A 23,627-nucleotide genomic window follows, 5' to 3' on the forward strand; every position below is an offset into this window, starting at 1 on the left:
TGTTTGCTTTTAAAGCTATTTGCATCTCTTGCCTGAGCTTAGTTTGTTCTTTGCTGCAAAGAGCATGTATACTACATCTGGTCTCTCTCTGTTCCTTTCCTTGATGTGTTTGTGCATCTTTGATCTGAGCCAGTGCTTGGTTACAAAGTGATCTTGGCAGAAGTTTCAAATGCTAACATAGAATGCAGTGTCTTAGGAGGTTGATTATATATTTATGATAATTCTCAACTTTGACATTTAAAAACCCTTGATGGTAGTTTTACCACTTAAAATCTTACTGATAGTGCTAAATTGTTGGTTAATTTAGTGATCAAACATGCACACGCTGTGGTTTCTGAAAACCTAGAAATTGTGTATTTCTACTCTATCTCTGTTATGCTTTATTGATTCAGAAATAATTTTCTCGACTTTACTAATAAGAGATGAGATCTTGTAAATGGGTGGTTGCCTGGCTTCGGAGTCAGAAAGTCTGAAGTCCAGTTGAGTCCTGCCCCTTCACAAGCTGCAATACACAACTTTTTAAAAAAGATGTCAATAATCATGCTTGTCTCGTTAGAGGCATCCTGAGGAATAAAGTCAAATACCATGTGTAGACCTCTTAACAGGAAGGCTGACTTAGTAAGTGCTCACTAACTGCTGGTTCCTTTCCTGTTGCCGAGCTCTCTCCCTTTTTCTCCACACTATGTCAGTGCATGTGCACATTTTAAAATGTGGTTTTTTGGGAGTTTTTTTTAAAGATTTAGATTTATTTGCTACAATGTTAAGTAGTCAAATAATAGGTCTGTCAAATTGTTTTTAATTTTTTAAATTTAAATTAGATTATTCCTTAGTTCCTTAATTGTTCTCTAATAAGACATCTGTAAGCTCTCCCCAGTGCATCCCCTCACCCCCAAATCTGCCAGACAGATCATTTTAGAGTATGTTTCAGTTTTCTTCTTTCAGCTCATCCCCATCTGGCCAACTGTGTTAATTCCTTGTTCCTGTGTTTTTGATGATAAATTGCATTCATGAGAGCTCACTGAAAATAATAAAGATGGTTTTTAAAATGGTGAACAATTGGAGGTGAAAAAAATACTAATTGATTATTCTGCTGAACTGAAAATCTTCTAAGCCACCATCCTTCCCAGTGGTCTTAAGGAGAACTCAAAGTCTTACTTGGTTGTTAGCCAGTGTGAGTCCCAGCATAGCATTTAAATAGAAGACTGCATATTATTTTCAGTGTTTTCATATTTGGAGATAAAAACGAGGGAAAGCCCTACAAATGTGGTGGATTTGTGAAAGGAATAGTTAACTATTGGGCAGCCTGCCTCAGTTAAGACAGTTTTAGCTCTAGGCAATTTAAAATTGCCTGTTTCGCAAAGAAGATATCTGGAAAAAGTGAATATGAATATACTGGTGCCAAACTGAACAGTTATTCAGTATTGTAAACCATGCTGTCCTTTGCTTGGGAGAGGCTTAACCAATTAAGATGATTGTAGAGGTTGAAGAGATTTATAAAACTTCACCTCATTTTTATAACCTTCCAAGTTCTGTAGCACCACCTCAGTTGCATCTGAGTGTAGTTTGTGTATTAGTAATTTGAGTTGGCTTAGCAGTAACTTCCAGTTTGTCTTTGAAATTCATTTGCTGTGCACTGTTTCTCCTCAGTCAGGAGGGTGTGTTTGCTTTTTAAATGAACAATGTTTAAAATGTTCTTTCATAAACTTTTCACTACACAATTCTGAGCCTTTCTGTTGAGTATTATAATAAATTTTGAAGTATTTCCCTCTCCCAAAAGGTTTTTCCTTGCTATTCATCTTTGGGAAGTTCTCCAGAAATATTTAGCCATTAACTCAGAAGTGAGTGTCATTGGTTGAAGTTGCTGCCTGGGCTTCTGTTAAATCCGAGAACTTGAGAACAAAAATGAAAGTGTCTGTAACCCTGAACCAACTCGGCAAAGTTGCCAGTAAAGGCTTGTTTATTATTTCATTAATCCGCATTAGCTCCACAGTAGGGAGCTGTGGCACTTTGTATCAAGGAGCTTCTGGTCTTCTTTTCCTGCTCCTGTGTTTCTTCTTGCTGATTCTCTTCCTCCGGAGGTGTGAGGCCGTCCCTGCCTGGGAGTGAACCTATCTCCCTGTGTAGTTGCATCTTTTTCTACCGCTCTTTTAAAACTCCAGCAGGGGTGAGGGGGTGTTAAGTGAGGATGGCTGGGAACGAGAAGGAAATAGCAGCAGTCCCCACTCGCCAAAGCCTGTGGGCTGGGACACTGTCCTCACAGTCCCTTCCAGGTAACATGAGCCCCTCTCATCCCAGTTCATCCAGTATCCTAGCTAAACTTGGTCCCTTTTCATCCCTCACCTGCCCACCTCCAGTATCTCTCCCTTTCACCTCCAGCATAACTCCTGAGGGGCGTCAGCAGAGCCACTAAAGCAGTGGCATTTGCCTGGAAGATTAGAATCTGGAATGACCATCCCTTATTTCCTGTGTGAAGTTTGCTGCCGTGTCAGAGGGATAAATGTGTGGCAGCTGGTGTGGCAGCTCAGCTACGTTGATTGGTGGGAGTGTTGGGAGCACAGTTTTGAGACAGTTTAGCTTTTGTAGGGTTTGATTTTGTACTTTTTGAGAACCTGGGTTGGAGGAGGAGGGGAAAAACTGAGAAAGGAGCCAACGGTCATATGTCTTATGTGAACGTTAGAACAAGGACACAGACCTAAAAGGCTGCAGAGATAAAAATTGCCTTGGCTGTTTTTGAGTTGTCTCTTGCTTGCATATAATAGGATAAATATGACTTCTTTAAAATTTTTTAAAATTAAATCAAAGTAGCTTCTTTAAGCTTTGCTTCCCTGGTACCTCAGTGATAAAGAATGTATCTGCCAATGCAGGAGACACATTGGTTGGATCAAACCCAAGGTTTGATCCTTGGCTCAGGAAGATTCCCTGGAAAAGGAATGGCAGCCCACTCCAGTATTCTTGCCTGGGAAATCCCATGAATGGAGAACCTTGGCGGGCTACAGTCCATGGGGTTGCAAAGAGTCAGACGCGACTGAGTGACTGACCACCACTCTTTAAACTGTGCATTTATTGGAGCCTCATGTGTGTAGTTCCAGCAGGGACTGGGCCTCAGTGCACCCCAGGTTCACTTCAGAGCTCTGGCACCCCTGGCCTCACCTTTTCAAGGATCACTTGCAGTCTTTTTAGATCCTTTCTTTCCCTGTGATACCTCCAAGAAGACATTCATTTTTTTAAATGTGTTTTTTAATTTAAAAAATGAATGGTTTAAAGTCTAAGCCAAGATGAAGAATGACCTGCAACTTCACGTATTTTTTGTGTAGTAGTGAAATTTCAGTTCATTGTAGATTTTTCAAGAGCAGTTTTATTAACTCCCCTGTCATTGTTCTTAACCCTTAAATTTGTTTTTTCATCATATGAAAGCTCTTGTGACCTTAAAAATAAATTTTTATTACAATGGCAAATCCATAAGGCAACAGGCTTTACTCATATCTCTTAGTCCCTTTTCTAGCTGAGAGAAATACTTCATTTTCCTTCTTATCCTTATTCAGGGGGCTTTGAGGTAGGTAAGACTGTATGAAGAAGGAATCTGGTTGTTTGCTACCAATTGTAAGATGTTTTACTTCATGCTTCCTAAAAATGCTATTATTAAATCTGTTGTATTCAGGCTGTTTGACTCAGTAAGATTAAAGAATATTTCTTAGAGATGGCATTTTTATTTTAATTGTTAATGCCTGCTAGAGGCCCAGCTTTAGTTTATAGAAAAATCATTACTTACAAGTAGCATATCCAGTGAGCAGTGTGGAGTCAGAGCGTTTTGACTGGGATGAGCTCTCAGATCTTTTTGGAGATGGGAAAACTGAGCATCAGAGAAGGACAGCAAGATTCCCCATGAGAGAAATCCCAGCACCAACATGAGAACCTAGATTGCTAGATTCCAAGTCTTGTCTTTATTACTATTGCAAGTTGGTAGAAATTTGTGCTTATTTTGTCTAAATTGTACATTAACAGATGTTTAAGAAGTTCCTGTTTTTAAAAAAAGCTCATCCTGTACAATCGTGTTTGCACTGTCAGTTGCTTGTAATTGATCCCTATCCGTTTAGAATAAATACTAAATTTAGTAGCTCTGGCTCCTGTTTTACTGGTAATGTTAGAATTTTTCGTTCATAAATTACATTTGATTAAATTTTACTAGCCAAATCAGTGATTTTACTTTAGAAGAGTTGTGAAATTTTAAAATCGAGATCACAGTAGTGGTTCTATCCTAGTTTTATGTGGTTGATAGAAATCTCTTAACTGGCTAGGAAGGGAATCTCTTATATGCTTGAGAGTGAAAAAATTAAGAGATAATTGATACAGGATCACCTATTAATTTTATACTGCTGCTTTTTGAGACCATCATGCTGTATATAGAAAGAAAAATTCAAAAAGCACTTAATTCTGAATAGTTGATGAGTTGGCTGCCATCTTTTATCATGAGAAATACAACTTTCTTTGGAATAAGCAGATTTATAATTTCTTTATCTAGTAACAGGTGTTGAAAAGACCATGTCCATCTGAGGAAGTTTCTTTTATATTTGATCCTGAATTTTGTTTGATTTGTAAAACCATAGCACTGTGACCAAGGAAATGACATTTAACCCACTTTTGCTGAAACCTGATTAAAAATTTAAAAAATGAAATGGTTGGATTTTGAGTTAAACAATTATGTTTAAGTGCATTTATTATACAGAAATAGCTTGACTATTACACTAACTATAAAATTTTCTCCTGTTTTACATATTTGCTACTCATTATTGGGCTATATTGCTTTTTAAAATATATTATTTATTGTATTGTCAGTTTGCACTGATTTTCCTAGTAATACAGCTTTGAGTTAATAATGTACATTATAGTCATTAACAGTAGAAGTTAATTCAACTGTTCTGTTCCATACATGGTGATTAGCATATGACTTATCTAATAAATAATATTGATTACTTAACTTAAAGGAACTCTTAGACAAGAAAAAAATTCTTTTTAAAGTTTAGCACATGCAGCAGGGGGCACCAGATGAAGGCAAAAATGAATTCTTATATTTTTAATCAGCTGCAGCTTGTGTCCCATTCATACTTAAATTGTATAGTAGTTAACTGTTTCCCCGTTAGTTTTCTTGATTGTTTTATCTTCTTAGTTCTAAAAGCTTTGTTGAAAACAGTGATAACTGCTCTTAACTTATTCTTTCAAACAAAACTTCCTACAGCCAACCAATTTAGTAATTCATAAATTTCTTCTTAAAAGAGACCACATAATTACTTGTTTGCAATAAAGCATTATTATTACTTGTTAATATTAGTATTAATATTATAATATAGTATATATTGTAGTATAATATTATACTATAATATATACTATATTATATTACTACTAATATACTATTATTACTATTAATATTATTTTTAATACTGTTTCTACAGAATGTTTTTTGGTTAATGAGAAAAGAAATGCCCTAATGATTTGAAGGCTTAATTTGTTTTCTTTATGTGTAAAGTGAATGAATTTAAAAATCTGGAAAAATGTTCCCTTTAGATAAGAAATAGCTGTATAGAAATTTGTTTCCAAAAAGGCTTGTTTTTTCATATGGGTGATGTCATTAAACAGTTGTTCTTCTGTCCCTCTCGTGCCCATCATCTAGTCCAGTATCAGATGGAGATGATGCGGAGCCTTCGCCATGTAAACATCGACCACCTCCACGTGGGCTGGTACCAGTCCACATACTACGGCTCGTTCGTCACCCGGGCCCTTCTGGATTCTCAGTTCAGTTACCAGCATGCCATTGAAGAATCTGTCGTTCTCATTTACGGTTAGTAGGAGTTTCCTTTATTATTCTTTTCTTCCCTTAATATTATTGCTACTACTATTTTTGCTTTCTGTCTTTTTGCCTCTAAGAGCAGCCTGGCAGGCCTTCCCAAGTAAATACCAACCCTGTTTCTGCAGCAGCCTCAGCAGCAGCTAAGTCTAGACAGGGTTTCCTTCTTTCTGTTTATTTTTCTTGCTATCAGAGCCCTGATGTGTACATTTTGGAATGCTGGAGTAGCTGCTTCATTTTTATTCCTCCATCTCCCCTCCCTCATTTGAAGGGGCTGGTGGAACTAGACCAGATGTCTAACAAACCCCGATTGCTAGAGTGTCTGGCTCTGTACGTGACTGACCAATCATAACACAGTGTGCCAAGTTTTTTTTTTTTTTTTTTTTATACCTCTGACAGCAGCGTACAAAACCTGGACTGTTTCTTAGCACAAAGATTTTTTTCTTTTCGGCCTATTTAATGGTGTTTCCTCAAGCTCTCCAGACCAGATGTTCTGTGCTGTATCAGAACTGTAGGCAATTTAACAGCTTTATAGCCTTCCCCCTCCCCAAACACTCACAGTTTGCCATATCTGGCAGACTTGCATATAGTTTCCAGCTGAGAAGTAAATGTAACGTCCTGAGTATCTGTCAGAAAAAATACTAATGAATACGATCAATCTTATGAGCTGCCCCCAAATTGTTTCAGTATGTTAACAATTGGATTACAGTAAAGAACAAGTTGTTAAAGTGTACTTATATTGGCTGGAAACATTGCATCATCAGACCTTGATGAATTTTCCACTTGTTTCAATCTATTTTGGTTTTCATTTTATCACCTATTGCTAAAAGTTTCACTGTGTTAAGTTTCAGGCAACATGAATGTTAACACAGGTTTTAGGCGAATATTGGCATGCCAGAGCCGTTATCATGCAGCAAGTGCTAAGCTCCCTTACTCTTGGAGTGTTTAAGCAGTTAGTTTTGACAAAATTAGTTTCTCTAAAACTAAAAAGACACTTGTGATTGCACCTTGACTTTAATGGTTTTGTTTTTAGAATTTACTTTAACTAAAAAAATGTGAACAGTGATTATTCGGATGGATAAATTGTTTGCAGGGCCATTCATTTAAATTAGGGACAAAGGAAATACACAAGTGCATCCAGTGAGTTTTCATGTTTAATATTAGTATTTTTCTTTTAATTATGCAAGATATATATAAGATGTATGGAACACATGCTGTATTTAATCTTTGTCAAGATTGCTGGTTCCAGCTGAGTAGATTTGAAAATAACTGTATTTTGTATCTTATATTTATACTTTCAGGAGGAAGTTATTCTGCCTAGTATAAGTAGGATGATAGTTTTTTGCCTTTTCACTTACCGTTTGCTATATTGCTTTGAATCTGCTTCAGATTGTGCTCTGATCTTCATTTATTTTTATTTTATTCTTCATTTATGTTTATTTTGATCTTCATTTTGCCAAGATTGTACAATAATTAACAGAATGTGCTCAGAACCAGTGTCATTTGAGCACTGGTAGTGACAAGATTCTTAATAATTTCTTTCTCTTTTCTTTATTTGAGATCCCATAAAAACTGCCCAAGGGTCTCTCTCACTAAAGGCATACAGACTGACTCCTAAATTGATGGAAGTTTGTAAAGAAAAGGATTTTTCTCCCGAAGCGTAAGTGTTTGGGGGCCTATAAGGCACATGTTAAGGACTGGTGTTTTTCTTTTAAGATACTAGTTTGCCACATGTATTGAGTCCTTGGCGGTGGTGCGGTAATGCTTCTGCCATGTGGACGGTAGAAGTGTCTGCATGGCTGAGTGCCCCTTGATCTCTCCCTTTCCATGTTTAAACTGTTCTTTATGGAATGTCTCATCTGTTGTTCTCACCATGGGTGAATGCAGTTAGAATGAGAATTAATTAGCTACTGGATTTGAAGAAATGCATGATTAAATAAAAGGAGATGGGATGAGTGTTCAGCGGCTGTCGGATTGTAAGCTCTGCATCAGAATGGTTGTGAGCCGTTTGTCTTATTTTCTGACCTCCTGTTTCATTGTGGGGGACGGGGTGTGGAAAGATTCAACATTTTAAGGGTTTAGTAAGGAGTGTGGCTTTTGGGAAATTTCATGGATGACAGGAATGCAGAGAACTAATTATTAAAGCTGTTTTGTGATCCTGCATAATGGCACTGGGATATTTACATTAAAATTTTCTAAAATTCAGAATTCTTTAATTTTCTATTAATTATAAGAATATGTATTTCTTAATAAATTAAAGTTAGTGGCTTTGACTTCATTTGGGACAGGCAGTTCATGACTGATTTCCCATTTGGCTCCTAAAGAAATTAAGATACAAAGAATTTTAAAAGAAAAGCTAACTCATGAACATCTCCTGGGTATGGTAATTATAATTAAACTGTGAGAAGTTGCATTCTTCCTGTGTTTTCAACCATTGTGTGTGGAATAGCCTGTGAGTGTCCTGCTCATTGTTAATCTCTTTGAGTTCAGTTGGCTTTTAAAGTGAACTTTCCAAGAATGAGAATATTTCTCTTTTCTAGCTGTTTATTTTAAATATTTTAGATATAGATTATATAGCATAATTTCTTACGACATTTGCATTTTTTAGTATGTGAAATTTCAAAGATAGCTGATTATGAAGAAAGAATTGTTTCTTTGGCTAAGAGTTTTATTTTCTGGTCTTACAGCTCCAACTCACATCATTGTCCGAATTGTTCAAATCACTCAACTTGTGCTTGATTCTGTAGATCTCTAGTTTTTGTCCCTTTTTTAAAGATTGCTAATGAAACAAAAACCCTGAAGAGGGCCTGTAATTAGGAATAATGTAAAATGTATGAAATAGTCACTTTAACACTTACTTCTGACCACCAGACTATAAAGTATTTTTAACATGCTTTGCAGATTGAAAAAGGGAAATATCACCTTTGAGCACATGTTTGAAGAAGTGCCGATTGTAATTAAAAATTCACATCTGATCAACGTTCTAATGTGGGAGCTAGAGAAGAAGTCAGCTGTAGCAGACAAACACGAATTGCTCAGTCTTGCTAGCAGGTAAGCAACCCTGTCTCATGAAAAGTACCCCCCCCTTTTTTTATTTTTTTAAATCACTTTCTGCAAAAGATTTTTTAACTTAGACTTTACCTGTGAAACAAGGGGGTAAAAATGACTTAAGCATGTTGGGAGGTTCTTAAGCCATAGTAACAGCACGTAGTACTTGTCCAGCTCTGCTCAAATCCCAGGAAGAACACCATGAAAGTGAAAGTGTTAGTCTCTTAATTGTGTCGGACTCTTGGCGACCCCATGGACTGTAGCTCCCATGCTCCTCAGTCCATGGGATTCTCCAGGCAAGAATACTGTAGTGGGTTGCCATGCCCTCCTCCAGGGGATCTTCCCGACTAAGGGATTGAACCCAGGCCTCTGGCATTGCAGGCATACTCTTTACTGTTTGAGCCATGAGGGAAGCCTGGAAGAGCACCATGGTTATTGATAAAGTGAGATGAGGTTTGAATACTAATTACCTCTTGTCATTGTAGCTGACAGCTGCCTTGCCGTGTCATTTTTGCTTTGAGCTGGTAAATGCCCATGGAGGAGGGGTTTTTTGATGTGGCTCGGCCTTATTTATTGTATACCAACATTAGAGGCTATGGTGTTATGTCTGGATACTTAATAATGCTTAGGAGAAAACCAGAAATGCTTGTTTGTTTTACTGTGGCACTTGCCCTTGTTCAGATGTAGACTCTGTTTAGCAGTAAACTTTCAACTTGAATTTTGAACCAAAATTAGAATTTTCTGAACCTGACACTGGTTTTTGCTTAGACAGTGGTGACATAATTTGCCCCATCCTGACTGCTTTAGCTATCTAGTTGCTAAGATACTATTTATTATATTGGTAAAATGCTGACTGAGGTGTGCCAAAACAGGGTATTTCCTTTATGGAATTAATGGTTCATTTCCCCTCATTTATTGCTTTTAACAGAAATATGAACAGAGTCAACTATATATACATAATATATAGCTCCTCCTAAATGCTCTTTAAGCTTGATGCTAGTGATTGTTCTCTGTGTTGGAAGGAAGCTATCAGTAGGTAGGTGTAGGTAAACTATGAATATGCAGTTGCTGAATGGCTGAGAAAAGCAAGGTGTGTTTTCTTAAAGCAACCAGCTTGGAACAGAAGCTCAGGTATTCATCAGATTTTTAGTTATCCCAGATAGAAGCTTTACAAAAGAATATACAGGCTTTGTGCTTCCTCGGTGTAAGACAAGTGAGGATAAACCCGGAAGCACAGTGTGCCCAGTGCTCTTGTCCACGCACCAGGATGGGTGCGGCTGTGGTTGAAGAACCACCTTCCCATTGCATGAACTCATCACAGAGACCATTAGAAAGTCTTTACGGGGGAAGGAGATGGAAACTGGATGGTAAACGGAGTGCTAAGTAATACAGCCAGGTTGCAAGGCTCATTTGGCACTAAAGAGTGTACTGTTGGACTGCAAACATACATTCATAATAGTCCTTTAATTTGTCTCTTTTAGAAGGTCATATTTTTCTTCATTGCTTTCACAAACACACTCGGCACACCTGTATTTAAAGCACTGAGCTAAGAACCTTTTTCAACATGCAAGGTTACAATTTGATGTATTAAGTATATAGTTATATAATAATTTTGAATTTACTATGTGAAAGCTTTTGCTTATATAATTTATGTCTTCACCTTTTCCCAAGCTTCCTTCATTGATCATACAAAACAAATACAGCCCTTCTCTGCTTTCCCATTACCAGTGAGCTGGTCTGCAATGTCTGTCTGTCCAGAGTAGCGTTTATAATAGCCAAGAAACTGTTCATAGTTCCCATAGCAACTAAGATCAGGACAAATATTTATTTTATTATAGTTTTTATCTTCTGTATTTTATGTGAAATAGGAAAAGGCCTTAGCTTTCCATGTGAAGCTATTTAAAACAGTAAATTGGTATTCCTTTGGGGAGAAAAAAAGAAGCAACCTTGAAGCTGTGCTTATATTAATGGACTGCTACATTGACCTGAATTGATAATACTAATTTAAAACACTGAAATAAATGTAACCTTCGTGCCTCTCAAATTTTAATTTCTAACATTAGTAGCACAATGATGTTAATCATCATTTGCCATACAAATTTTTTCTAAGAAACTGCCTCAGAAATCATTCTGAAGCAGCTCCTTAAACACTGTGCTTGGTCTTGCTTTTCACAACCCATATGTGTGTATCAGTTTTTTGATTTACCTGATACATTTGCTCTATGCTATGAATAAAACATACTACATTCCCTTTCATTGGAAAAATTCTGATTCTCAATTTTATTAGATGGAAGTTTTGGTATTTCATAACAGCCTTTATTAATTTTTTAAAATGTGTTACCCAAGCCTTCAGTTTTTCACACATGAAAAAAAATTCTGCTTTTATTTCCTCTTTAAAAAAGTAAACTAAGTGTGGGCAGCATACATGAAGGACAGTAAGGACAAACTGACACTGCAGCCGGAGCAGGCTTGTCACTGTGCGTCCTGGCTCACAGCTGCTTAAGTTCTCTGCTTCCAGTTCTTTGTTTCCTGGGCAATAAAAGAAAAGACTATATTATTGAGACTCTGAACCGTAGCTCTGTTTCAATATTCTGGTTGCACTGGTACTGAAAAGATCCCCATAAAGTTGCTCTTGGTAATGTACCTGATTCCCTGTGAACGTTATCTGTGAAACAGTTCTGTGTTATTGTTAATTCCTTTTGCCCTTCGAGACCTGAACTGTGCAGATTTTCGGGTATTTCTTGCTGGCTAGATTTCTTAAGAGCACTGTGGTAATAGAATGTTATGATACGTTCACAGTCCACATACCTGTGCTCGTGCTCTTCCACTATAACATGTACCTGTATAACACGTGATGTTAGTACTTTACAGGAAAGACAGTTTTTGGTGGTGAGGGAAGATCTGTTCTGGTAGTACCTTTCTTGTTGCTGAAATCGGTGCGGTTAGACTCGTGGATACGAGATCTGGAAACAAATACTCGATCTTTCTCTGCAGTGGCAGTAATTCTCCTCAGTAGCTTTTTCCTGTGTCTCTACTCTCTCTTCCATCACCCAGTCAAGGATTGGGGCTGACCTTTCCCTTCTCTGAATTTCTTTGCACTTCAGGATATAAATGTCTTATATGACAAATAATCCTGTAGTGAATTTCAGTATTTCATATTTCTTGGGGCCTCAGTTCTTTCACTGGTGAACATGAGAGTTCACGGTCTCTATGAGGTCTCATCCGGTCTCTCTTTTTCTGCACCCTTTTTCCTGAGTATCTCCAGTTCCTGTCTGTGCTGGTTCTTTTCTGTTACATTTGTTGACTGGCCTTCCCCATTAAAAAAAAAAAGTTTGTTTTTTTTAAATGCTCGACTCTTGAGAAAAATTGAAAGAATGGTAAATCATACAGTAAACACGCATAAACCTTTACTTGTATACCTTTGCACCCACTCTCTTTGTAGACATAAATGGGTTCTTCCCTGAACCATTTAAAAGTAAATTACAGACCTGATACTTAACCCCTAAATACCTGAACGTGCATCTCCTAAGAATAAGTAAGGACATTTAAACTTGTTTAAGCTTCTCTCATCTTAAAAGATGAAGTTCCAAAAAGAACACCTTTTGACCTTATATCAGTTTATCCATTTCCTTTCATCATTTACTTGATTTTTTCCTTTACAAACTTTTTAATAGGATTTTCTGCATGTCGCTCTCTGTATTTACTCATTTCCCACGTATCCTAAACACTCAGTGTTCCATCTGTTCTGTGATAGAGTTTTTGCTCAAGCCATACAAGATGACTTTATCACTGTATTGCTGGACCTGGTAGACTCTTAAGCATTTAATGTGTTGATAACAGCTTCTTCCTGAAATATTTTGAGTCTAGGATTCTACTACTGGCTTACTTGTCTTTCTCCACAGTTAGCCTTCCTCTGCTCATCCCTAAATATGTGTTTCTTGGGGTCTGTCTTCCTGTAAGTGATTCCTGGGGTAATCTCATCTATATCCTTGTCTGTGGCTGCCTTCGGTCAGGGCCTCATTATTTCTTTTCCTGATTACTTTCACAGTCTCTTAATTTCCTGCTTCTGACCTTTTCCCGTTTCATTGCAGTTATCTTGCTAAAACTAAAGTGTATGATCACATTACTCCTTTGCTTAGAATTTTGGCTGAGTCCCCTTTGTCCTTAGAATAGAATCCAGACTTTTAGCCCTGGCTTCCAAGAGTCTCTGCTGTGTGACTGTTTGCCTCTTCAGCTCATTGCTCCCCTTCTGCCCACATCTTGCCCTTCTTCCGCGCTTCTGATGGACTGAGGTAATTGTGGTTCTGCAGATGGGTCACACTTCTCACGCCAGTGTCTCTGAACAGGCTTCTTACACACAGTAGCTGAAGCATCCCTCCCCCTGTTGCTTGTCTTCAACTCCCATCTCCAGCTCCTTCAAAAACTCAGAATTCAACTGTCACATAATCTGATCCTATCAAACTATCTTCTATGCTTCTCTTCTATCATAGAGTCTCCCCCCACTGTGTTGTACTTCTCTCTTTGTGTTCCCTTCTTCTCAGTAGAATGTTTTGAGTGTGACTGGGAAGGTAAATATGTACTTAGTAATGTATGTTGAAAGAATGCATGTTAGAGGACACAGTGTTGTTAAATTTCAGAAGTTATTTGGAAAGCAGTGTAAATAATCAGTCGATCTGGACATTTGATTAGATATTGGGAAAAAAATTTTTAATCCTCATCTTGCACTATCAGCTCAAATTACAGATGAATTAAAATCAGACTATTAAGAAATTTGAAAAAAAAAAAAGTAAATGAATACTTAATCTGATTCCAAGGAAGAAGAAATGTCTGAAAGTTAAAGGTGATTCACAAAGTTATAATAAGATAAGTATGAAATAAGATTTAATTTGCCAAAAGCACTTCATTTTTAGGTTAAGTCATTAGGCCAAGCTACTATATCAAGGTAAGGTAGGTAGTGCCAGACCTAAAATTAAAAGATTAATTTACACACATCCACAGAGACCAGATCTATGCTCTTTCTACTATTTAAGATGAAGAGTCAACGCTTTCTTTTTTTTTTTAGGTTACAGATGGAATCCATATAGAATTCGCATTTTAGCTGCATTTAGTTTTACTCATTCCCAGGATTCCCATTCTGTTTCTTCCTCAGTCTCTTTTCTCTCCTAAGTGCTGTAACCAACCATTCAGCTGCTCAGGCCAGGAAGCAGGGAGTCAGCCTTGATGCTGTGCTCAGTTCTGCCCACTTTCCTCCATGCTGACTGCCACTGGCTAGTCCATGCCACTACTGCTGCTGTCGAATACCACGGTATATTTCGTGCATGTATGTATGCAGTTTTAAAAGTAGAGATAAAATTCACAGAAGATGAAGGCACCATTTTAACCATTTTTAAGGAACACATTTTTAATATATTTGCAGCATTGTGCAATCAATACCAATTCACTTCCCCACCCCCTTCCAGTCACTTGTTGCTTTCTGTCTCTGTGGATTTGCCTCTTCTGGACATTTCATATAAATAGAACCATATTATAAGTAGCCTTTTGTGTCTGATTTCTTTCACTTAGTGTAATGCCTTTAAGTTTCATTCATGGATCAATACTTTATTCTCTTTATCATGCAGTGGTATTCCATTATATGGATGTATCACAATTTATTTATCCTTTTCTTGTTCCCACTTTCTGGCTGTTTTGAATAATGCAGGTATTAACATACACATATGAGTTTTTGTACAAGCATGATTTTTCAGTTCTTTTGATTGTGTGTGTGTATATATGTATGTGTGTATACATACACACACACCTAGGAATAGAATTGCTGAGTCATATGATAACTTTGCGTTTAACTCTCTGAGGTACCACCAAACTGATTTCCATAGTGGCAGCACCATTTTACATTCTCACCACAAATGTATGAGCGTTTTAATTTTTCTTCATCCTTTCCAGCACTTCCATCACTTCAGTTCAGTCGCTCAGTCCTGTCCAACTCTTCATGACCGCATGGACTACAGCACACCAGGCCTCCCTATCCATCACCAACTCCCGGAGTTTACTCAAACTCATGTCCATTAAGTTGGTGATGCCATCCAACCATCTCATCCTCTCTTGTCCCCTTCTCCTCCCACCTTCAATCTTTCCCAGCATCAGGGTCTTTTCCAATGAGTCAGTTCTTTGCATCAGGTGGCCAAAGTATTGGAATTTTAGCTTCAGCATCAGTCCTTCCAATGAATATTCAGGACTGATTTCCTTTAGGATGGACTGGTTAGATCTCCTTGCAGTCCAAGAGACTCTCAAGAGTCTTCTCCAACACTATAGTTCAAAAGCATCAATTCTTCAGCGCTCAACTTTCTTTATAGTCCAACTCTCACATCCATACATGACTACTAGAAAAACCAAAGCTTTGACTAGATGGGCCTTTGTTGGCAAAGTAATGTCTCTGCTTTTTATATGCTGTCTAGGTTGGTCATAACTTTTCTTCCAGGGAGCAAGCATCTTTTAATTTCATGGCTGCAGTCACCATCTGCAGTGATTTTGGAGCCCCAAAAAATAGTCTGTCACTGTTTCCTTTGTTTCCCCATCTATTTGCCTTGAAGTGATGGGACCAGATGCCATGATCTTAGTTTTCTGACTCTTTATCATTTTCTGGTTTCTACTCTCCAGTGTAGTCTCTGTATAGCAGCCAGGGTGGTCATTTTAAAATTTAAGGCAAAACATGTCACCAGGGCACCATTCATGTTAGAGTCACAGGGTCTCATTCACACTATGTTTTTGGAGTGTTGCATGGACAGCCAACAGTTCCTCATATGTGCTTGTCTGGCCTCCCTAACCTGTCTCTGTGTTCCTCCCATGCCAGGCCCCCATATTTTAAAATCTGTCTAGTTGTTGCCCATCTCAGGCCTTCAGCACTTGTGCTTTCTTCCACCTCGAATACTTTTTGCATGGCTGATGCCTTCTAATCCTTTGCTTTCAACCTGTCATCTTTTAAAAGAAATATTCTGACCATACTATGTAAGTGTCTATCTCATCTCTTCCCTTCTTCCTGTCAACTGTAAGCTAGTGAAGACCAAGACTAGGAACGTCTCATTCACTGTTGTCTCCTTATTTGTTAACAACACTGAGGCTGGAACATAATAGTAATTTAGTAAATAGTCTTTTGGAATGAATGAATGAATCCTGTTTGTCAGCTAGTTATTTTTAGATTACATCTCTGTGTAGAGGGCCTTACCATGGTAGGAGATGGTTGCAGGAGGAAATCAGTGAATATGATGGGCACTGTATAAACCGTTAGCATCACTTTATAAGATTTTGGTAAGTAAGCTACAGTCGAAATTTCTGGAGAAGAAAAGATGAAAAATGACTGTATTTCAGATTCTAGGAAGGATAGAGGGAAAGGAGCCCTCTTCATTTGGCCTTGCAGAATAATGCTTTTGTTACTCTTTCAGAATCAGCTAGGTAGAGAAATCACGTGCCAGAAGTCTCAAGTCTCTTTGCCTGGTTCTTCCTTTCTGTGACTTCTGATCCGAATATCTGGAGCACAATTTGGGAGGGCCGTGGTGGGGTTAAGGAAGTGCATTCAGGAGTACTGAGCTTAGGTTAAACTTGGTTGTTCCAAAAGTACACATTTTAGATAACCCGCTGCTGCTACGTTTTAACTGCTTACTGCTCTGACGTGTGTATGCTCTGACAGTAAGAAACTGAGCTATTTCAAATACCGTTGTAGTTATAGTTGTGGGTTTGATACAAAAAGTTTAATAACATGCTGACTCACATTCTTTCCTCCGCCTTGCTTTCTTGTATGTGGGTGCTTTTTTTTTTTTTTTTAAGCAAATGGCAGATCGCATTAGAGCAGTGGCCGAGCTTTAACTTTAAAAGTTCGACATGTCAGTATCTGTACTTTATATTTCAGCAATCACTTGGGGAAGACACTCCAGCTGCTGATGGACAGAGTGGATGAAATGAGCCAAGATATAGTTAAATATAACACATACATGAGGAACACGAGTAAACAGCAGCAGCAGAAACATCAGGTTGGTATTTGGGAAAATTCAGCTAACATAGAATTCATTTCTAAGTGTGATGCTTGAAGAGTCATCTTCAAAATGACCTAAATTAATAAATCATTGACTATTAGCTGGGAACTCTGTATCATATTTTAAAAGATTATTCTTTATATAGTATGTTCCTAATAGATTATTTGCAAGTTGTACTTAAAAATACCTGTCTTGAAGAGAGCTAATATTTTAAGCTCAGATGGTAATGCCAAGGTTATGCAAATAAGGGCAACATTTATTGAGAAAATCAGGCAGAGAGATTTTGGAGGGTCACAGCTCATTTCTTTAGTAACAATTAGGTCTGCTAGTGGCTTATTGCAATCTTCAGTTCAGTTAAAAAACTGAGCAATTGTGATTAAGAGCAGGCAATTTTGATAGGAAATAATAGACCAACTGCTGTGAAATAGATAGTATAACACAGAAAAAACCCTAGGATTACCTGGATGTTCTCATATGCACATCCATAGTGCTCTGGCCAATCATACTTTTCTTTGTCAGTGTTGCCTGAAGGCCACATGATTGATTCTCACAGTTTGTGGAATACTGTTTTGGACTATATTGCTCCAGAATATTCTTAGCATTCGGTTCATAGATAGTTGATTCCAGGATGTATATCCATGCGAGTGTTTGACTAGTCTGTTCATTACAATGTACTTTAGGTGTTGGTAACTATAGAATTCTAAGCACAACTAAGTGGTTCTGAGAGTATTTTATTTAAAAATTTCAGTGTTCATATATTTACTGAAATTTAAAATACATTGTTTCAGCATACATAAAATTTTAAAAAGCACACATATGTCTATAAAATACGTTGTTTTTTTTTTTTAACTGAAAAGATGCTGATGAAGATGGTAATGGTGAATGTCTCTGGGGAGAGTAAAACCATTTTGATCCTTTCTCCTACTGGCCCTTCCTATAGTCCAGGCTCAACTGGAAGATCAAGTTGTGAGAATCTGTCACCAATGAGACAGTTGATTCTGGGAACCAATTTTAAGAGAGTTTTTTTTTTTTTAATTCTGTCATAAATTTTTACACTTGACATTTGTTCTTAGCACCATTCATAAGCCTTTTTAGATTTGTCTAACTTCTATTCTCATGCCTCATACTAAATAGAAATCTTCTCCAGGCAAGTTACTTCCCTTCTTTAGGAACCTAAGAACTTAAAATTTTTACCAGCCTACCCTGGTTTGCCATTGCCTGACCTTCTAAGGCTGTGCATGGACTTACTCCATTTGCTGTTTTAAGCAGCATGTTGATTGTAATTAGAAATGTAAGTTTATAGTTGGTCTATATCTTTATATATACTCCCGCGTTTTCTGCGTTAAATCATAGAATCCAGAGTTTGAAAGTTTTTGAAGTGTTATCTGAGTTAATATTCATTCTCAGCTGTGGTGCTAAAGCACAGATGATTATCTGTTGTTAAGAATAATAATAGTATTTACTATTATAATAATAGTATGTTGTTATAGTGATGTTATAATGGTAACATCATCAGTATTTTTGTTCTTTTGGTCAATAGAGATAAAGTTGAAAAACTTCTACGCTGTGGTATTTCATTACGTAGTTCTGTAAGTTAGGATGAATCGTACTTGTGCTGTTATTACCCTGTTGTCATAAATGGTCAAGTTCCTCCCTTTTTGCTCACTCATCTTGAGCTTCTTTGCCTTTGAAGCCCCCTCACATAACCAGCTTTGCTTTTCCAAATCATTAGTTAGATTAGACCCTTAGAACTCAGAATGACACTAGAGTTTATAACAAAGTTTTCTTTGACCGTTGCGACCATCGCCATATTTAACCTTTTAGAGGCAAGGATTAGAAAGCGTTGCGTTTATAAAACCAAGATTGGAATTCAAAGCAGTGGGATTTTTGCTGATCGCATAAGTGAGGGAGGTGTTATTTTTCTCTTCGGGTAGAGAATAGTAACCCAGCCGTCCCCCGTCTGAATTTTAGTATCAGCAGCGTCGCCAGCAGGAGAACATGCAGCGGCAGAGCCGAGGAGAACCCCCGCTCCCTGAGGAGGATCTGTCCAAACTCTTCAAACCGCACCAGCCCCCTGCCAGGATGGATTCTCTGCTCATTGCAGGTAGTGCTGGCCCGTGCAGAGCATGGCTGGTTTTCTTTATTCTTTAGGAAGCAGAAGACGGTGGGAGGTTCACTAACAGTAAGATAGTGTATTTAAAATGGTGGAATGATGAACTTGAATCTGGCACCTGTAATTTCTGAAATTTAAGAATTTGTCAGTCTTTGTTATTTCTAAGGTCCTTTCAGTGCTCCCCTCGGTGAGGTGGGATTATATAAACTTTCTAAAATGAGAAAGTTTTTATTGTGGATCATCTAACATGGAAACCAAGAAAAAGTGCTTATTGTCCCATAATGGAAAAGCCCATTTAGCTGGAACCCCTTTCTTTTGGTGCCGTGGCCTGATTGAGCCTGGCCTGACTGTGGGTGCCTGAAATGAACTGTAGTTTTGACTCGAAGAAGCGTCTCCCTTACTGTGACTCGTCTTGTAGCAACATGAGTGTAACTCTGGATGGAGTTTCTCCGGGGATACCTAACATTTAACACTGCCTTAAGGTAGTGGAGGCCTTGTGTCCTGTGCTAGGACCTGATGTTGAATGTATAACATTCATGCTCTTACTTAGCTGTATAACTTGTTTGTGTGTAAATGTGGTTGAATACTGTTTGTTTCAGTCAGCCAGTTGTCCAAGAGATTTGTTAGTGTGAAAATCCAACTCACAGAAAAGCTGATCCTCTACAGTTTCTCATTTCTGTTGACATATTTTAGAGCAGGAGGAAATTCCAAATTCCTTAAAGCTTTCTGGTACACGTATAAATTAAATTTGGAAAACTGAGACACATTTCTTACCTAAGGTCCAGTTTAAGCGAAATTGTATTTCTTACGCTTCTAAGAAATGTGTGACTGTCGCATCAGATCAGATCACTCATTTGAGGGCTCGGGGCAGTAATGGAGCCCTCCCCTCACGTGGTCTCCCCGCTCTGGCTCTGTCTTGGCTCTGGGGTTGCAGCAGGAGGCTGTTAATATTTCCAGGGCATGGACTGAAAACTCCTGTAGTTGTTAACATCTGGGGCAGGGGGATCTGGTCAGTTTACCGTGCGTTGATTGGTGTCTCCTTTCTACCTGACTGAGAAGAGCTAGTGCTGTTTTCTCACTTCTCTTAGTTACAGTGTTGGTCTGATCTGCACTGTCAGTACATTTTGATTGACAACTAACATGTGCTAGTAACTGCTGATTATCTTTTAAAAAGTTGTCATTTTTCTTCATTCTCCATGTAACCAAGAATGGAAGATAGCTTATCTTCAAAACAACTGACATTGTTTATTATCCCTTATGAGTGAATAGAATTCTTAACTCTTTTAAAACAATTTTTATTGATGTATAGTTTCTGTACAATATTATGTAACAGGTGTGCAATCTAGTGATTCAGTTTTTTTTAAGTTTATACTCCATTTGTAGTTATTATAAAATATTGGCTATATCCCTGTGTTGTGTAGCCTTGTAGTTTATTTTATACCTAGTAGTTTGTACCTCTTATTCCCCTACCTCTGTGTTATTGCTCCCTTCTTCCCTCTCTCCACTGGTAGTGCGTTATCTATATCTTTGAGTCTGCTTCTTTTTTGTTACTGATTCAAAACATAATAAAATTCCGATGATTCTGTATTATGCTGAGTTTATCATGTGACTAGTATTCTAGGTCATTTTGCAGTTTGTGGAACATTATGACTCTTTCTCCCTTTCCTGAATGCACAGGCCAGATTAACACTTACTGCCAGAACATCAAGGAGTTCACTGCCCAGAACTTAGGCAAGCTCTTCATGGCCCAGGCTCTTCAAGAATACAACAACTAAGAAGAGGAAATTTCCAGAAAAAGAAGTTAACATAGACTCTTAAGATCACACTGGGGCAACTCCTAGAAGAAGCACATTTGAATATTGGAAAGCCTTTCTAGCAATTAATAAAATAAAAATAAACCAATCTTGACTGTTTGCTCATTTGGTTTTAGACAATATGTATGTGTGTGTATATATATATATATGTATTATATTAAGCTTCTTATTTTTGTTTTGCTCTCACCTATGTATTTCCGAAGATAAAGCAGGCCCGACCAAAAGTTTCACCAGTTCACACCTACAGGCTTCATCACATTTGTTACCTTTTCGGTGCCACATTTCAACCGCCCAGCCCAGTGCTGCTTGTCCTGACTCCTGCCCTGGAGGCCCTGGCACCTACTGTGAATTCTCGGACTTCTTTGCTTGCCAGCGGGCGCACCTGGAGCCCAGGCTTCCTGCTCCTGCCCTGGCACCCCTTGTTCTCAGGCCTGGGATCGCTTGGTGTACTCCCGATGGCTGGCTTTTCATTTCTTCAGATGATGGTTGGCCAGTCCCCATGCTTATAGGCCATTCACTGGGGACAGGAATTTTTTTAAAAAATCATTTTGCTAAAGGACCATGTTTTGTGTGAAAATGAAATTCATTCTGTGTGTGTGTGTTTGAATTGAGGACTTCGTGTTTATTTTTTTATACCATGAAATGTATTAATAATTCTGCTAATAGCAAGTTTTATGAGTGAAGAAAGAGGAATTGAGAAATAAGTACTACATTAGGAAGGAAAGGACTGTTGTAATAATTTTTCGTTTGAAAGAAAATTTTAAAAAATCCTGCCATTTGTATACCACAATCAGTGAGTCACCAAGATGGTGGAGGTATGCCTGTGAGACTCTTGCTGTGATTTTCCCTTTGAAGACATGGCCTCTAGAAAGATAGTCAAAAGGAATGGGTAACAGATAAGAAGGGACATTTTTTTTTTTTTTTTTTGCAACACTATTTTGGAGGCAGCACTGGGACCCTGGGATCAATCAGCTGGGTTCCACCCTGGCTCTTTTCCCTTTAGTGTGCCCTTAGGCAGATTGGCCACTTGATACAAAGAGCTGACTCATTGGAAAAGGCCCTGATGCTGGGAAAGACTGAAGGCAAAAGGAGAAAACGGCGGCAGAGGATGAGATGGTTGGATGGCATCACCAACTCAATGAACATGAGTTTGAACAAACTCCGGGAGGTGGTGAAGGACAGGGAAGCCTGCAGTCCATGGGGTTGCAAAGAGTTGGATACTGCCTAGTGACAGGTTGTGCCTGACTGCTTGTCCAGAGGAGATGAGAGGAGGAGGCAGGTGTGTTACTTGTAGAGTGGTGTGAGCACCGGTAGATTTGTAGGGGGCCATGGTGGGTGCGGAGCAGCCTCGGTGGGAGCTGTGACAAGGCTGTGCTCCGCGGCTCTCCACTGAGGATATTGGTTTTTGCTCACATGTAATTTGTTTTCCTAGGATAAATTCCTAGAAGCAGACTTACTGGTCAGAGGGTATATACAATTCTGAGGCTTTTTATTGCCATGTTACCTTCAGGAACATTATACTGCTTTTCAGTCCCTCCATGGTGATTCCTTATTTGAGTGAGCATGTATTTGAATTTGACTGTTAGGCAGAGGGGATTATTGATAGAGCCAGTCCCTGCCTTTGTGGATGGTAGACTGTTGGTTCATTTCCCGAATTCTTGTTGCCTAGATTTAGAATTTCCTTGTGAATAAAAACGAAGCGGCCTTAAAGTATCAGAGAGCAAACTAAAAAGAAGGAAAGTTGGTTCAAACATAATCTTATGTAATGTTTCCCTCGTGGCGTATGGTTAACGGATTCATTCATTCATTATTGTATTTTTTAAAGATGGGAATCTTTCTGAAGTTCTGTATGACTATTTAGGTGCCCATAACTCAGTAATATGTGAGCATAGACTTAACAGGAGATTTCAGTAGCTTTTGAGTTAGGAATTACTGTAGTGGGAAAAACTGTTCAGGAAAACATGTCAATGGAAATTAAATCTCCACAGTATGTAGTGTTAGGGAATAGCTTCTGTTCAGCATTTGACTTGAGTGCTATATTCTGACATTTTTCAGGAACAAATACATGTGGTTCATCATCTATAAATATTTGCAGTTTCTTCAAGTTGAAATGAGAAAAGCTCATAAACTGAGTACCAGGTCTAAATCATTTACTTACCCAAGAACAAAAAAGAACAGAAAAAGCTAGCATGTTAATCAATGGAAAATTAAATGTTATAAGCCAAGAAAAGCAAAAGCTGTTTGATATTAACCCCATAATCATAGATAATGTTTCATAAGGCTTTAGAAAAAGTGGCGTTTTTCTTAAAAAATGCCCAAGAGAATGAATCTTTTAGCCTGCCCAAAATACCTTGTCCTTTTTAAATGGGGGTAAAACTAAAAGAACTTTCGTCTTCGTTTTTTGAAGCTCGGAAATGGAGATGTGGTTATCTAATGTTAACCTCATTAATGGAGCTCATGTACAGTAATTTCTCATGTACAACATCTAAATATTTAAATTTTAGTGTCTTCTAAAATGTTACTACACTATTCACAGTATGTTTTTATAACATTCTTTGGAAAACCTATGTCAACTTTACTTTCAGACCATGCTGGCATTAAACTCTGGTGTGGATATGAGAATGTCATGAAATAATTTTTTACTTAAGCTGTAAATTCCATCTTACAGTAAACATTTCTCATTCAAATTAAATATGAATATACCATTCATCAGTTTTCTCATTAGGCATCTTTTTCTACCATAATTCTATCAGAGATGGGGCTGATAATACTCAAATTGGGTCAAGATG

The 23,627-nt window shown here is 38.0% G+C and overlaps 1 protein-coding gene across 1 annotated transcript in view; it reads left to right on the plus strand.

Annotated features, from left to right (window-relative positions):
* The window catches only part of EIF3H (eukaryotic translation initiation factor 3 subunit H), a 99,477-nt gene extending 78,551 nt beyond the window's left edge, over nt 1-20,926 (plus strand). Inside the window, exons 3-8 of the mRNA XM_069600364.1 lie at nt 5,666-5,833; nt 7,400-7,499; nt 8,741-8,890; nt 16,788-16,908; nt 18,883-19,015; nt 20,702-20,926. Of these exons, the coding sequence (XP_069456465.1) occupies nt 5,666-5,833; nt 7,400-7,499; nt 8,741-8,890; nt 16,788-16,908; nt 18,883-19,015; nt 20,702-20,799 (770 nt within the window). The 3' untranslated portion in view covers nt 20,800-20,926. The remainder of the gene's footprint in view (nt 1-5,665; nt 5,834-7,399; nt 7,500-8,740; nt 8,891-16,787; nt 16,909-18,882; nt 19,016-20,701) is intronic.
* The last annotated feature ends 2,701 nt before the right edge of the window (nt 20,927-23,627 follow it).

The sequence above is a fragment of the Ovis canadensis genome, chromosome 9 (genome assembly GCF_042477335.2).
Source record: "Ovis canadensis isolate MfBH-ARS-UI-01 breed Bighorn chromosome 9, ARS-UI_OviCan_v2, whole genome shotgun sequence".
NCBI classification, from domain to species: domain Eukaryota; kingdom Metazoa; phylum Chordata; class Mammalia; order Artiodactyla; family Bovidae; genus Ovis; species Ovis canadensis.